Source organism: Gobio gobio, assembly GCF_949357685.1.
Source record: "Gobio gobio genome assembly, chromosome: 11".
NCBI classification, from domain to species: Eukaryota; Metazoa; Chordata; class Actinopteri; order Cypriniformes; family Gobionidae; genus Gobio; species Gobio gobio.
Window position 1 is genome coordinate 12,323,029 of NC_137104.1, and position 15,707 is coordinate 12,338,735.

Below are 15,707 nucleotides of genomic sequence, written 5' to 3' on the forward strand. Positions count from 1 at the left end.
ACAGACAGACAGACAGACAGACAGACAGACAGACGGACGATGATAGATATATAGACAGACAGATATATGATAGATAGACAGACAGACAGACAGACAGACAGACAGACAGACAGATAGATAGATAGATAGATAGATAGATAGATAGATAGATAGATAGATAGATAGATAGATAGACACAGACAGACAGAGAGACGATGATAGATAGATAGACAGACAGACGATGATGGACAGACAGACAGACAGACAGAGATAGATAGATAGATAGATAGATAGATAGATAGATAGATAGATAGATAGATAGATAGATAGATAGATAGATAGATAGATAGATAGATAGATAGATAGATAGATAGATAGATAGATAGATAGATAGATAGATAGATAGATAGATACTGACAGTGCACAACCTCATCTTTTAGGATAATTAGAAAGAGTAAATTTAAGACAAACTTCAGACAGCTCCAAAATGAGTCTGTCTGCAAAACCCCTGTGGACAGGCGATGGAAGACACAAACCTAGTGCCCTCTTTAATTACTGATAAGTTGTGAGCCAGCTAAACTCAGTGGATTGTTCCCGCCGGAGGCCCTAATCACTTTACAGCGGACCGCTGATCCTTACTGCTGCACTGGAGCTTTCTGTGGCAGTACCTGCTCCTGAAACAGACACTATTGGTCTGCCGGTCTCACCATCTCCACTTCCTGCCACTGAGACATATTGCATCTGCAAATGAAAGATCTCCCCTCTCAGTAGACTTTACCAAATCCTGCGGCAACAAGGGTATACAGTTCTTCTTGTGAGCTTCTTGAGTTTTAAACAGGCTTCAAAAGATGAATGATATCATATGACCCCTTAAACTGCATATTACTTCTGACTACATTTACCTGACATTGTATGTATGAATTTACTGTTAAGATACGTATATAGAAAGTATGATTTTCATAGAACATTCTGAATAACACACAACAAGAAAGACTTCACCTGATAAAACTTTCAGTATTTTATTCATTTGTACATCTCCATCCCCTTGTTCCCCCTGAAAGTAAACATGATCATACAGATGATAAGTACTTCTAATATATATTTTGACAGTTTTACAGCCCCTGTACAAGAGCATGGATTTCATGGAGTTCACATCTACATCAGCAACATCAGTTTCTTTGTCCGAGGAACCGAGAACAAGCATATATGGAATGAGGTGCAGAGAGAGAGAGAGTGTGTGTAGGGCTTTGGGTTAACAGACAATGAATGAAGGCATATACAGAAGCAGCTCCATCTGGATCAACTATGTACAATACAAACCATTCATACAAATTAGGCTCTAGGATATAGAATTCATTACATTACAGTGTATTATAAGTGACAATGAGCAAGCCCTCCAAACATTCCTGGATCTTATTAAACTACAGGAGACAGCTTGGGCCGAACAATCCGCAATTATTACAGTACAGCTTTTTTGTAATAGGTAGAAAACATGCCTGTAGTTAAGGCCTGTTCATAACCAGCAGAACCAAGCCATTCTCCTCATCTTTGGGCCTTCGGGCTGGGATGAATTACTCAAGAACGTGTAGGGACTCCAGGGCTGTTACAAAGTTTGAAGGTGGAGGGAACATTGAGATTCCGATTGCGAATAATTCTCCTGCGACATCGCTTCTGAGGCGAACTACCATCTAAACATAAAAGTCCTACTGTATCTACACCCTCGTGGCCTCTTGGCAGTTCTAAGAAACATATATGTACTTCTACAAATAAACTAATTAAACAAATAGTCTGAGAAACCAAACACTTACACATTTCTAAATTAAAACGGAACATTACAGGACAAAACTGTGAGTTTACAGGGTCATACAAGCAACACCCCTGTGGTTGCCCCTAAGATATAAACAATAAATTAATAATAATAATAATAATAAGTGTAGGAACTTAAAGGATACCAAGTAATCAAACAAAAGCACTCAAATGAAAGTGCAAACAGCCAAATTCTTCTCTTGTCAAGTTGTTTTTATAGATCCAGGCCATGAACGCATGGTATGGACGGTACGGGGAACATGTATTTGTTGTGGATGGGGAGAGAGCTCCATCCTTTGCCTCTCGTTGTCCTTCGTGTAGGTGGTGTCAGCAGCTACCTTCAGCCAGAGGGGAAGTAAGGAGTATCGCTATGGTAGTTATAATCTGGGCAGACTTTCTGCACTAGCTTGTAGTCGGTGCTGTAGAAGGAGATGTAAATGCAAATGACTTTGAAGGGCTTCGAGCAGAGCCAGGACACGTGGCTTTGCGTCTGCTCCTGGTAACATGTCTTGGACGGGTCGAAGTTGCAGAGCGTGTTTTTGGAGCCCCTCTCCACCTTCTCGTACTCGATGCGGCAGTTGAAGGACTTGGAGTCCTTGGCGTCGATGACCGACTGCTGGGCCGTCAAGTCAAACTCGACGATTTTGGTGGGCGGGACCAGGCTGACGGACACATTGCCCTGGCCCGTGGAGTTATGGCGGAAGTAGACGCTGAAGGTGCCGTTGCCGTGGTCGACGATCTTGCCGGTGATCAAGAGGTTGAGCTTGACCGTTTTGATGTTGGAGTGGAAATCTCCCCAGCCGAACATTTTCTTGAACTTGCCCGTCTTGACCATCGGCCGCCGTTTGGCTCGAGGCCTAGAGTCCTGCAGGTCCGTGGTATTCCTCAGCCAGTCCCACAGGTCCTGCTCTGAGTAAGGCTCCGGAGTGTCATAGTGCAGGTCCAGGGCTGTTGCGTTTTCCTTCCCATGGAGAGTCTGTGATAGAAGTCGACTGATGGATAAGTCCTTACTGCTTTCTGTCCATATATGCTTTAGTGTCGACTTGGGGCTCCCTGATTTGAGCAGCTCCGACTTCCCCGGGATAGAACCGTGGGCACTTGAAACCTAGGAAAGGAAGATGGAGAGGACATTATTAAGCCGTCTTAACCTCAAAGAGCTACAGAAGACGCATAATGCAAAGCAAGTGAGCATTTCATCCTGTGCCGCTCGACAGGAAAAAGGAATTAAGTAGATATTACTCTTGATTCGGGAGATATTGACCCCTCACCCCAACACAATCATGTAGTCTCCTACTCAACAGACAGATCAAATGGATTAGGATGAGGGGGGGAAAAAGATAATCGATCGAGCCTGCAAGCTTCAATTTGCAACGTTGTTAGCTGACAGGAGCCGTCTGGGAAATAGAACGGAGCGTGGCAAATGAGAAAAAGAATACAGCGATCAAACTCGCCACGTCGTGCAGTTGGGGAGGGGATCTCCGCCGGCCCTCCCTGATAATACCGGTGACTATTCTTTGAGTAAAGAGCAGACTATTAACCAGCCAGTGCTCCTTGAATTGATGATTGATGAACCACTGGGCTCTCTCCATTTAGTGCAGATGAGTGGAATTAGGTCCATACAGGGCCTGGCGGCTCGCCGTGACATTGATTGCCTGATTTCTACTGTAAGACCTGACAGCAGATCCGTCTTGCGGTGGTTTTTGCATCTCGAGGGCTACCCCTGGGATCGATAGTTAGAAAATAAGGTCTCGCTACCAATCTGCCCGACCCTTCGGACAGAATTGCCTCACAGCACGTGCGAGGGCGATGCAGGTCCATTTTAAACACAGCGCTGGGTGGGAGCGAGGCCACGTGGCTCACTTAAGGATTTCACATCGCGAACCTTGAAAGGTAATCGATATGTGACTTGAAGAGTGGTTTAAAATGCAAATGAAGAGAAGTTTAACATAAAAACTTGGGAATTGAGCGGTCTGCTCGTGCTCGTGCCTTTTTTAACTCATCATTCACCTGACAAGCATCCACAATAGTGATGGGAAGAGAGTTCAGATATGTTTCAAAGAAATTAAGGAACATTACTCTTCCCCATGTATGGAGTAAGAGGCCTTGCCCCGTACTAAAGGAGAGTAATATGTTTTGCACTCTGGGAGCATGATTAAAGACAGAGTTATTATTTATTAATGGCTAATTGCTGTAGGGGCAATACAAACATTCCAAGGCTGAACAAGTTTCAAGGAGCTATTTGTGTGAAGTTCAATGCAGCCTGACTGACTGGGAGGGCACTTGCATTAATAAATGGATCTTTATAGTGCTTGTTTTAACAAAATGTTGAGGGGGAAAAACGTGTATTCATGTTTATGCATTCATCATCCAATGGATTATAGTCTACAGTACGTAACATACACAGGATATAGTCAGCTAGTACTTTTCTGTACTTTATTTTCATACTGTTTTATACTTATCTCTCATTTTTATTCTTTATTTTTCCTGTTTATACTATTCTGACACTCATTCAGTATGTTTTTTTTTTTTTTGCAAAGTTTTACATACTACACCAGGGGTCTCCAAAATCGGTCCTGGAGGGCCGCTGTCCTGCAGAGTTTAGCTCCAACCCCAATTAAACACACCTGAACCAGCTAATCAGTGTCTAACTGGGGCCTTGTAAGACACTGATTAGCTGGTTCAGGTGTGTTTATTTGGGGTTGGCACTAAACTGCAGGACAGCGGCCCTCCAGGACCGAGTTTGGAGACCCCTGTACTACACCCTAACAGAGGGGCCACCCTGAAGGGGTGTATTTGTGATAATGACTGACTAACTGCTTAATACAAAGCTCTTACATGAAAGAAAAAAAAGCCAGTTAAAAGGTAAATCCAAAGACTTGCATTCAACAACTGCAAAACAGGCCTGTCTTCAGTGTCCAACTCTTTGCCGATGGCTAGTCTGTGCCTGTCCACCTTTGGCGACCTTAAAAAGCTCACACGTGGAAAGCACAAACAGCAAAACACTGGCCAGGAGTCAGATCTCCTGGGCATAAAGCCTGCACACACAGCGGATGTCTGAATGCAAGCCTGGGTCTGTCCAGTCTGTCTTGCCATGATGGGCTTGGATCCAGCCCGACTGCTGGAGCTTTACGGAGCCAGCTGCAGTGCTCACCTGAGGCAACAGTGCATCTGGTAAACACATTCAGAGGGGAGTCACGGCCAAGCCCTTCCCACCTCACCCACTGACAGCCGGCCAGCCAGGCACAAACAGCTGGGCTCCCCCAGGCACTGCACTGCATCAGGTCAGCAAGAGCAGCGTGTGTACATGAATCTGTGTGCCTGGTGTGAGTCTTAATGAGTCTGCCTGCTTTATGAACTTCAAGGCAGACAGAATGGATCATATTGGCTATAATCCCAACAGCAAGCCGAACATCATCAAACATTATACAAATGAAAAGGCTTTTACAAAGGCAAACATTTTTCATTCAAACAACTGGGGATTTGTAAAATGATATATTATAAATCAACCACTTAGTGGGTTGCGTGAATGGATATTTTGGACCATTTTTAACTTGACACAGCATCTATAAAACACAAAAGCTATGGTGAGGCACTCAGAAAACAATGCATCTGAATAGGATAAAATAGGGTTTTATTGTGCAAATATTCTAACAGTTATAGCACAGAATGCTGTCAGCACACTCGTTAAAACACCACTAATAAAAGCTATAAAAATAGTAAATAATATTAGATTATTATTTCATATAATTCTAAAAAATGTAAAAGAAATAAAAAATCTGAATAGTCACGCCGAATAGTTATCAGAGAAAGTCACGTTGAGTAACTTGCCAAATAATATTTTTTTAAATTATAAATACTCGTGTACAGAATGGTGTGCCAAATTATAAAAGTGTGCACCGCTAACTGAAGAATTAAAAATGTAGTGAGCAGTTGAACTCCACTGACTGTTTTTAACCTTGAAACACATGCTCTATGACTGCACTGCAGTCCTAACTAACGGCGAGAGTCAGACCCTGCTTGCCTAACATAAGCCACAGCTTTACATTTGGTCGTAATTAATGATAGCAGATTAAATGGAATAATTACACAGGCTAATTCTGAAAATGCAATTATGTTATTGCCGCACATTTGTGTTTCCATTTGAATGTTAATTTGCACTAATTAAGGTATTAATATGCATCAATAAGTCAACTACAGTGTTAGCTAGCATATTATTGACACATTGATTACATCGCGAGGGCTGCTTACTTAGTAAGTGAAACATTACAATGTGGTTGTTCCCAGCGTTTTTGCAGGTGTCCACATATTTAAAAGAGGAGAACATTTAAATTAACCTTTTAAAATCATAATCAGCCTCAGCTTTAGGGGGTGTCCATTAATTTGAAGAAAGAAAAAAAAACAGAAGAATGTGTTTTCAGTGAGTGTTATGATGAAGACATTTTTTTTTACTTGAAATATTACTTGAAGTATATATGTACTTATATTCCAATTAGTATGTGTGTATATATATATATATATATATATATATATATATATATATATATATATATATATATATATATAATTTGAAGAATGTGTTTTCAGTGAACGTTATGAAAAAAGTACAATGTATAATAGTAATAATAATTTTAGCATATCAATATTTATACATTTTAATTTTTAATAATTATATACTTAGAATAAATTATTAGAATAAATTGAACATACATATATTGTTTTATATTTTATACATTCTATTTAAAAAATATGTATTTAATTATTAAAAATGTAAATGTATAAATATGGATATGCTTATTGATATTATAAATTATTATAATTAGTAGTATATTTATCTTTCTTCATATCATTCACGGAAAACATTCTTCTGGTTTTATTTATTCAAATTGTGTATATATATATATATATATATATATATATATATATATATATATATATATATATATATATACACACACACACACACACACACACACACACACACACACACACACACACACACACACATGTATATTAGAATTATATAGCAATAGTAGTAATAATACTAAAAATATATATTTATATATTAATAATGAGAAATGTTTTCTCATGTTTTAAATATATTTTAAGTAATATTTTTCTTTCTTCATCATAACATTGACTGAAAACACATTCTTCTTTTTTTTCTTTAAATTAAAGGACACCCCCTGTGTCACGGGTGTGTGTAAGTAGGAAGATGACAGAAGATGAGTCTAGTGCAAACTGTAAGTTTTAATCAACGTGAACAGGAAGACAGGAACACACCACTTTACACAACAGAGATCAGACAAGGACTGAGAGAAAAGGGAGAACTAAATAGCAAACGGCAATGAGGTAATAAACAGGACACAGCTGGAAGGAACTTAACCAATGAGGGTTACCATGGGGACTGACGAATGGCGGGAAAACTGAACAAAGAAACATGTGACAGGAAGAAAACACTGAAAGTCCATGACAAAACAGAACATGACGGTGACTCCCTGAACTTGTACAACTAAAATTCTAAAAAAATCAAATATATAATTTATAGTAAAAAAACCAACCTTTATATTTATTTTTATTATAATTTTACCTATATATAACCCCAGAAAAATTCCCACACTTATGCCTACATTATGAAGGGTAAGTACACTTGCTGTGGAGAGTAACTTCCTTCCAGAGTCACACTGTCTCTTTGACAGAGTTGACGTACAAAATACCAGGAGGACCAAAGGCCAGCCGATAATGGCCATAGTTATAATAGCTCTTGTAAAGTGACAGTAGTAAGAGAATGAGAAGAGGAAGCAGATATATCTCTGAGTAGAGAAAGAACGCCCTCAGCTGTGACCCTGACTGCACATTCCACCACTTACCTTTATCCCACAGAAATACACTAAACGCAGAGTGAAAGGAGAATTACCAAAAAATGAATAAAGGATCATAACGTCCACCTGAGATAAATGTTCCAGAGAAAACATGGTCCTTATCAATAAAACCGCTAAATCGAGGCCAAAACCTCCACTGTGCAAAACAATATGCCATAAAACTGTTCAGTGGATCATTCCGGTACCTCACTTTAACAATCTCCCAAACAACATTTACAGCCTGGGTGATGAGATAAAATGGTGCATATCTTCTTCCTCCTCAGCAATTCGTGCCATCCACAACCTAGATGCTTAAACAAGGCGCCTCATGCTGCGGCCGTCCTGAGAGAAATGAAAAGGAAAGGCAAAAATGAAGATGGATTTCAACTAATTCCACTTCTGCTAACAAAGCACTCGCAGGCTCTGCCACCCTCCCCCCACCCCCCTTCCTTGCTGCCTACTGTGTGCATTTGGTTTGTAGGAGTGCGAGGCATTGCATAGGCCCATTAGCGACATAACTAAGCACTGTGCTTTAGGATGGGCCGCTGGGGCAGAGACACGCTTGCTGCAAGAGTCGGACAGCTGCTAAGCAGCCATGGAATATCAGGCTGTGACCATGCACTAGAACTGCCTAATGGTGTCATAAGAAGGCCGTTAGACGCGCCATTAAAGCAGGCTGTCACGCTCGTTGTGTATAGCAGCCAGTGTGCGTTTGTAACAATGACCGTGGACTCCCCTGACACACTGTCAAGTAGGTATTGCAACAGAAGTGTAACACCGTACAGAAAATGTTCCGTATTTCATATCATCTGAGATGCTCTGTATGAGATGCCTTTTCTGCAATTACCAAACAACCAAATGAGAATATTAAAATGCATGACAGAAACTCGTATCTAACACACATTCCCGAAGCAGCAGTAAACGATCAGCAGTTCTTGTTCTTGTTAAAACATGAGACGCTGCACCAAAGACTTTATAAATAAAAAGACAGTGCACTCGTATTATAATGAATGAGAGACAGTGCAACATGCATTATGGGGGATTAAGTCCCGCCTTCTAAATAAGAGCCAATTACTGATTGGTAAAGTAATCGCATCAATGCACCCTCCGTTAGAAGCTCCGGTTCCTATAGACGTAACCCCTTCTGTTCGAACCGCACACTCCAAGCGGGACTTGAACCCGGGTCCACCAGCATGAGAGTCTGCAACCTCTAGCGCCAGTCGCTAGAGCATCTCTTGAGATCAGAGGAGTGAAGTTTACTTGCACGGCGACTACTAGCTGGACTCCGTTACACTCACCCCCCTAAACCTAACTCCCATCCGGGTCACGGCACCAATGTAACCCCTCCTGTTTGAACCGCCCGCTCCAAGCGGGACTTGAACTTGGGTCCGCCAGCATTATAGTCTGCAACCTCTAGCGTCAGTTGCTAGAGCATCTCTTGAGATCAGAAGAGTGAGGTTTACTTGCACAGCGACTACTAGCTGGCCTTCGTTACACTCACCCCCCCTAAACCTCACTCCCATTCGTGTCACGGCACCAATGTAACCCCTTCTGTTCGAACCGCCCGATCCACACGGGAGGCATGAGATTCGGACGCTCTAAAAAGGAGGCTAAAGGCTGCAACCTCTAGCGTCAGTCGATAGAGCGTCTCTTGAGATCAGAGGAGTGCACAGCAACTACTAGCTGGCCTCCGTTACATACAAACAATCAAAAGTGCACTTCCTATAGTGAGGCACACTTAGGACTGCGTATGCGCATTATCCTGATCCTAGTCTCAGCCTCAGACCAGACCTCACGCCCACGGACCGTTGGTTGAATGGCTGATGCAAATGGCACACTTATCTGGAAACACTTCAGGAGTTTCAAAGTCGCCATCTGATTGGTTGAATTCTACAGGATGTTATTGCAGGGACATCGACTCTACAGTTTCACTCCCATAAACATGACGCGGAACAAAACAAACTGTGATTGGTTGCCTTACATGTCAGTCAAATGTCCTCTTGGGCAGTCCTGAAAGTTGCGATAGAGTCCCGGGCGAAACTATTCTGATCCAGCCTGGAAATATGCATTTTTTTTTAATGATTTGAGCGTTTAAAAACGAAATTTATGAGACAGTTGTTGTCAGATATCATTGGTGTATGTATCAAATATGAAATTTAATTGTAAACTTGGCGAACAGTTTTGGAGAATTTGATGTTTCCCTATTCAAAGAGATAGGAGCTGCACTTGCATGTCTGAGAGGCGTTTCAAAGATGGCCGCCAAGTAAAATGACTTGTCTTAAAGGGACTTTGGCAGCGCTGAGGAATGGAAAATTGCACATTTTTAAAAGTTGAACATTTACCTTCACATGCATGGCGCTACAAAAACGCAACTCTCTACTTGAGACACCGCAACAGCAAAGAGAGACTGCACAATGGTCAACAATGTTCATCTAATATATTTACATTGGTAATCTATTAAAAGCACCATAAAGTGGAATTTAAAAGATGTTCTGTGTGAACCGGCCTCATGGGGCCCATTCACACAAAACATGTTTTTGCATTTAAAAGGCGAGACGTTGCGCTGAGGAACGAAATGTTTTTAACCTGACATGATACAATAAAAATACAATTCTTGTGCTCGGTATGGCGAAAAAACAGTGAGACACTGTGCAAAACAAAAAATTTACATTGTTAAACTAATTAAAACCAGTGTAAATTGGAACGAAAAATGTGTTCTGTGTGAACTGGCCGCACATTGTTTATGTATTTTTCACTTTATATTAGGTGTCCTTAACTGTACATCATCAAAAAATAAATACAATGTTAATATTGTATTGCAAAACACTTTTGCTGCTACTGAGGTGGGATACGGATACGTTTAGGGACCGTTTTGTTGGTATGGGTAGATTTATGGGTTGGTTAAGCGGTAAGGTAAGGTCAACAGAGTAATTATAGATGTAATTACAGAGATTAATTACAGCTATAATTACATGCAGGTATTTAAAAAAAAAGTACATTGTAAAAACGTGTACACAATCAGTGCATTGTCTCAAATAATTAATTTAAATGTTAGTACACTGTAGTTAAAGACACCTAATATAAAGTGGGTCCCATTATTGCATTTAAAAGGCGAGACATTGCACTGAGGAATGGAAAACGACACGTTTTCAAAAGATAAACTCGATATGGCGCTATAAAGAAACTCGTGCTCAAGATGCCGAAAGAGAACGGTCAACAACGTTCGTCTTGCATGGATTTGCATTGGTAAACTTAAAACGCAGCATAAATACCCTTGCAAAATTTCAACTTCACTTTATTAAGTATGTTTAAGTTTTAAGTACTTTATGTAGTAAATATACTAATATCAATATACTAGAAGTATACTTTTAAGTGTACTGTTTCAATACTTGGGACTAAATTGGCCCACTTTTTAGTGTATAAAAGTATTCTTTTAAGTATACTTGAAGTGTAAGAGTACACAACAAGTTTAGAACTAAGTGTTTCATTTGTACTGCAAGTACTACAAGTGAACTTATAGGTATTCAGATTTTTTTTTATATTTAAGTATTTATATATTATTTTTGCACTTTAATATTTTCTTATTTAGGTATTCATTAACTTATTTTAACTCTGTCAAGTAGATATTGCAACAAAAGTGTAATACATAGACTGTACAGAAGAGCAAAGTGCATGTTTGCATAGAAAAACAATGGAAAAATAGCACAGTGGAATGCAAAAATGCATTCTGTGTTAACGGTGTCAATTTTCAATTTGACAGATGTACTTTGTAGGCTTGATCATTTCTGATTTAAGGACGTTGCCATCTTTGATTTTTAATTTAGTCATGTTCACTATAGTTACAGGTGATATTCACCTTTAGCAAGTGAGAGAACAAGGAATTGACATTGATTACTCGTTCATACAGCTGCGGCTCAAATAGCATACAGTATGTAAGCTGAACAGAAGAATTTGTGACTCACAGTCTCACACACCTGTTTTTAAATACAGCTGTCAAACACTGATCGGGTGAACATAGTCATTTAACAGCACAATAGCTACACTGCTGCATATAACATACTAGATCTAAAAACCTGAAAGTTAGAGATATTAAATTACAGGCTATAAACTACAGCTGCACGATTCCTGACAAAGTGAGAATTGCGACTTTTGTATGTATATATAAATGATTTAAAAATAAATCGGTTTGAATGAATGATTCAATGACTTACTCATAAAGACTTCACTCATTTCATTACCGATGAATCAGTGTTTTTGAATGAATTTCTTAAATTAATGAGTCAATGACAAATACACTTTTTAACAGTCATTGGTCGCCACCTACTGGTTGTAACAATGTAATTGATACAATCTTTATTTGAAGCTTCAAGTTACTTTAAAAAGGTATTTTGCTGAACAGTAGACATCAGTGTTCATTCATCGGAACAATACACTTTTATCCCAGTACTTGTGTGATCATTTGAATTATTTTAACTCTGAAATAATCATACTGTGCGGTTGAAAAGACTGTTTGTGAAGCTGTTTCATATTTATAAATGAAAACTGCTCCCTCTGGCTCAGCGGCAGCTCCAACACAGATTTGAATGTTCACTGTGATCATACTTGCCGAATCATTGTCATTTAGGAATAAGATTGTGTTTGAATCAAGATCACAATCTTTTAACGATTAATAATGCAGCTCTATGCACCAACATTTACTAACATTATACTCAATATGCAAAATGCTACAAAAGTATAGAACGTTGTCCTTTGAAGGTGCGGTAAGCATTTTTCGAAAAACTCGTTGAAAAAAAAGTTGAAAAGTGGATCGGACCAAGCACCAAATACACCTGTAGCCAATCAGCAGTAAGGGGCATGTCCACTCATGATGGGGGGAGGAGAGAGAGCTCAATGCACAAGACAGACATTAGCAGAATGACTACAGAAAGAGAGAGCTTGCAGAGAAAATACAAAAGAGGAAAAGGCCAGGAGAATATAACTTTAAAAAGAAGCTTTCCAGCCCTGGATAGACCTTAAGGAGCAGGAAGACCTGAAAACGGACACAGAGGTTGCATTATTGTAGAGTAATGTTGGTTTTGCTGTGTTTCACAGAACTTTGATATGCTGTCTTTTGCTTGAATATACTTGTGCGTCATCTTCGCTTCTTTGTTTATTTGCATTAATATTATTAAAGGCCTGGAATGTCTAAACCTCCTCTACCGCGCGTTTCAAGCATTGGCTTCTGAAGTGTGAAGTGTGAAAAGTGAGATATTATACTCCTAATACATGTTTTTTTCTTTTAGTTCCCTTTTTAGTAATCGATACAACCCCTTAATCTGGTCACATTTGTAATATATTAGTTATTTGGACTATCGTGTTACGTAGGGTGCTCTGTTCATGAAAACTGTGTTTGTTTTGGGGATGGAAGGGATGACTTTTCCATCGACGGAGTAGAGGAGCGTCTAATGCTGCGTTCACACCAAACACGAATAGAGCGTCAGGAGCGAGTGATTTCAAAGTTAAGTCAATGGAAAGGCGCATTGATGCGCGTCTGGAGGTCCTGCGGCGCGATGGACGCGATTCCGCCTCATTTGCGCGTCCTGTTCGCGCGAATTATGAGAACTTGAAGCGAATTGAGCATCTTGCGCGAGTGGTGCCTTTTGTGCATTCACGCGTTTGAAGCGAATTCGTGCCTGACGCCCGAGTTGAAAAATTTGAACTTTGGCGTCAATTCGCACCGCGTTAACCAATCAGGAGCCTGCTTGCTGCTGTCAAGTGGTAAAGTGACATGATGAGAAACCCTGCATAATTTAAAAATACTACTATTGTGTCACAAAATGTAGTTTCAAGACTTTTTCAGGTGAGAATGTAGTTGTTTAAAGCTCAAATCTGTGGTTTATTTATAAAGAGAGCGCCTATTTTAACAAAATTATCTTTTTTTTAAATCGTTTTTGGAGTTGTGAGATCCAGGCGATCACCGGGCGCTCAGCGCTCATTAACCCCGGCGAGAGGAGCCTTTCCTCTGCCAGTCCTTCTGACGTTTGCCACTGTGTCGGATGTCTCTGTAGTGGTTAAACATGAGATAGAATTCTTCTTGTGTAGATCTAACGGGCGATCTTTGGTGTCATGAATCTATCATTTGTTGTCTGTCAAATCATTTTGACTGAGGGCAAAGAGAAGTTTCATAACTTAATTTTTTTTTGGGGATATTTAAATATACATGCAGTGAAGATAATGTAGGTAGTGCGTTGCCTGGACCACATTTGTGAGGCTATTAAAGATTTTTTTTAATGAAAATGAAAAGAGGCAGAGTGGTGTTTTATGACATATTTCTCCTGGAGTGCCTTGAACGCACGTCTATTTCGCTTCAAACGCTCGATTTATACAAATTAGATGCGCAAATGGATTAAAAATGTTCAAGTGTCCAACTAGACACGGTAGATTTTGATGCTCTATTCAACAATTAGACATTCAACCTGAATTATCATAGTAACACAAATTGCTTTACCTTATTGATGATATGGGTGTGATCCTTTTGGGTTTGTTTATCAGCCGTGTTTATCAGAAATCGCTTACTACACCTTTAAAATGGCACCCCAAAGTGTAACAGTGAAAGTCTAACATCATCTCAATACTATTCCCACGGAGGAACCCATAGTTCTCTTCCTGAGCAATGCAGATTTTATTGAGCCAACTCCGCTGCTGAGCGCTGATATTTACTGTGGAAATCTTGAGACTAATGTGGCCTGAGGCTCCATAAATCAAAGCAGGCTTCCCTTTGTCAGCATCGCAGATGGCCCCGCCGCCCAATCACCCCAATTAAGAGCCGAGAAGGCGAGAGAGAAGAACACAGACGCAGCAAGACGCAGAGAGGAAAAGTGAGCGTGTGAAAAGAGAGCAAGAGGAAGAGAGGGCACCTGTCCCGCTGTCATATTCGGGGGGCCTCCTCTGATCAGTGAATCGGGGCCTTCCTCTTAGCCACTTCAGCGCAGAATTAATGATGGCAAACAAAAGCCAGCGCGTCGCTCCTCACAGCTATTTGTGGGAGACTTCTCTCTCTACTCTTTTTCCCTCTGAACTAATCCTCAATGTCACACTTAATGAGATTTTAGGCTGGAATAATAAACTGAAGCTGTGCTGCTCTTCTCCAAATGATTTCTTCTACTGCTATTCTTTATTTATTTTCCTTTTTGGCAGACCTGGATCTATACCGTGCCATTAGACACCTGCGCTAGCTATATCTGCAGCAGAAAGACGGATCGTATAGTGCGTGATGGGAAGGGGCCGCAAGTTAGTAACATCATGAATCTGTTCAAAAAAACTAACATAGTGATCAAAGCTATTGAATTTCAACTTAGTTTAAATAATTTGGGGTTATGTTTCCTAGACCAGGGTTTAAATTTTAATAAGTTTAATACTAATACTAGGTCTAAAAAAGACTGAAATATGAAATGTACTGGCAGAATGCTTATCAATTCCATCAATCTATTTTTAGTCAAGTCCATTTTTTGTTGGATCTAGTCCAGTTTAGTGTTTCCATCCCTTGAAAATACCAATTTAACCCTTGCGTTGCACACTCATAATCCATAGGTTAGTTAAAAACATCTCAAATCTGAACATCTACTGTTATTAACGTTATTTAAAGCGGTTATATATTATGCAGTTATTATATATATTACATTTTCAACTTTTTTTTGTGTAATGTTATTGTTTGACCGTGAAAAGGGTCCACAAAGTTACAGAGTTATTCTCTATATCTGTGCACACTGTTTCTGAACTCCCAGAAATGCCTTATGAGAACATACATCTCGAAATATTCCTCATTTAAATAATTCCCGCCCAAGGCATACTCAAAAAAAGATGTGAGGCCTGCTTGAGTTGCGTTTTAGTTTGTTGAAAATCCCCTTAAGGTAAGGGCCGTTACATTTCCGAAATGCACTCAATGTGGTTAACCAATCACAACACACTTGGTTGTCCAGCCGACCAATCAAAGCATATTGTGCTTTTCGGGAGGAGTGGCTTCATAGAGACAGGAACTAAACAGAGCGTTGCTGACAGACTGGGAAGAGAGGTGCTGCAACAATG

General features: G+C 40.0%; 1 protein-coding gene across 1 annotated transcript in view; it reads right to left on the bottom strand.

The window, feature by feature from the left end:
- Nucleotides 1-975: 975 nt before the first annotated feature.
- nxph1 (neurexophilin 1) overlaps nucleotides 976-15,707 on the bottom strand; it is a 42,666-nt gene continuing 27,934 nt past the window's right edge. The window contains exon 2 of the mRNA XM_079830271.1: nucleotides 976-2,890. Within this exon, the coding sequence (XP_079686397.1) occupies nucleotides 2,126-2,890 (765 nt within the window). The 3' untranslated portion in view covers nucleotides 976-2,125. The remainder of the gene's footprint in view (nucleotides 2,891-15,707) is intronic.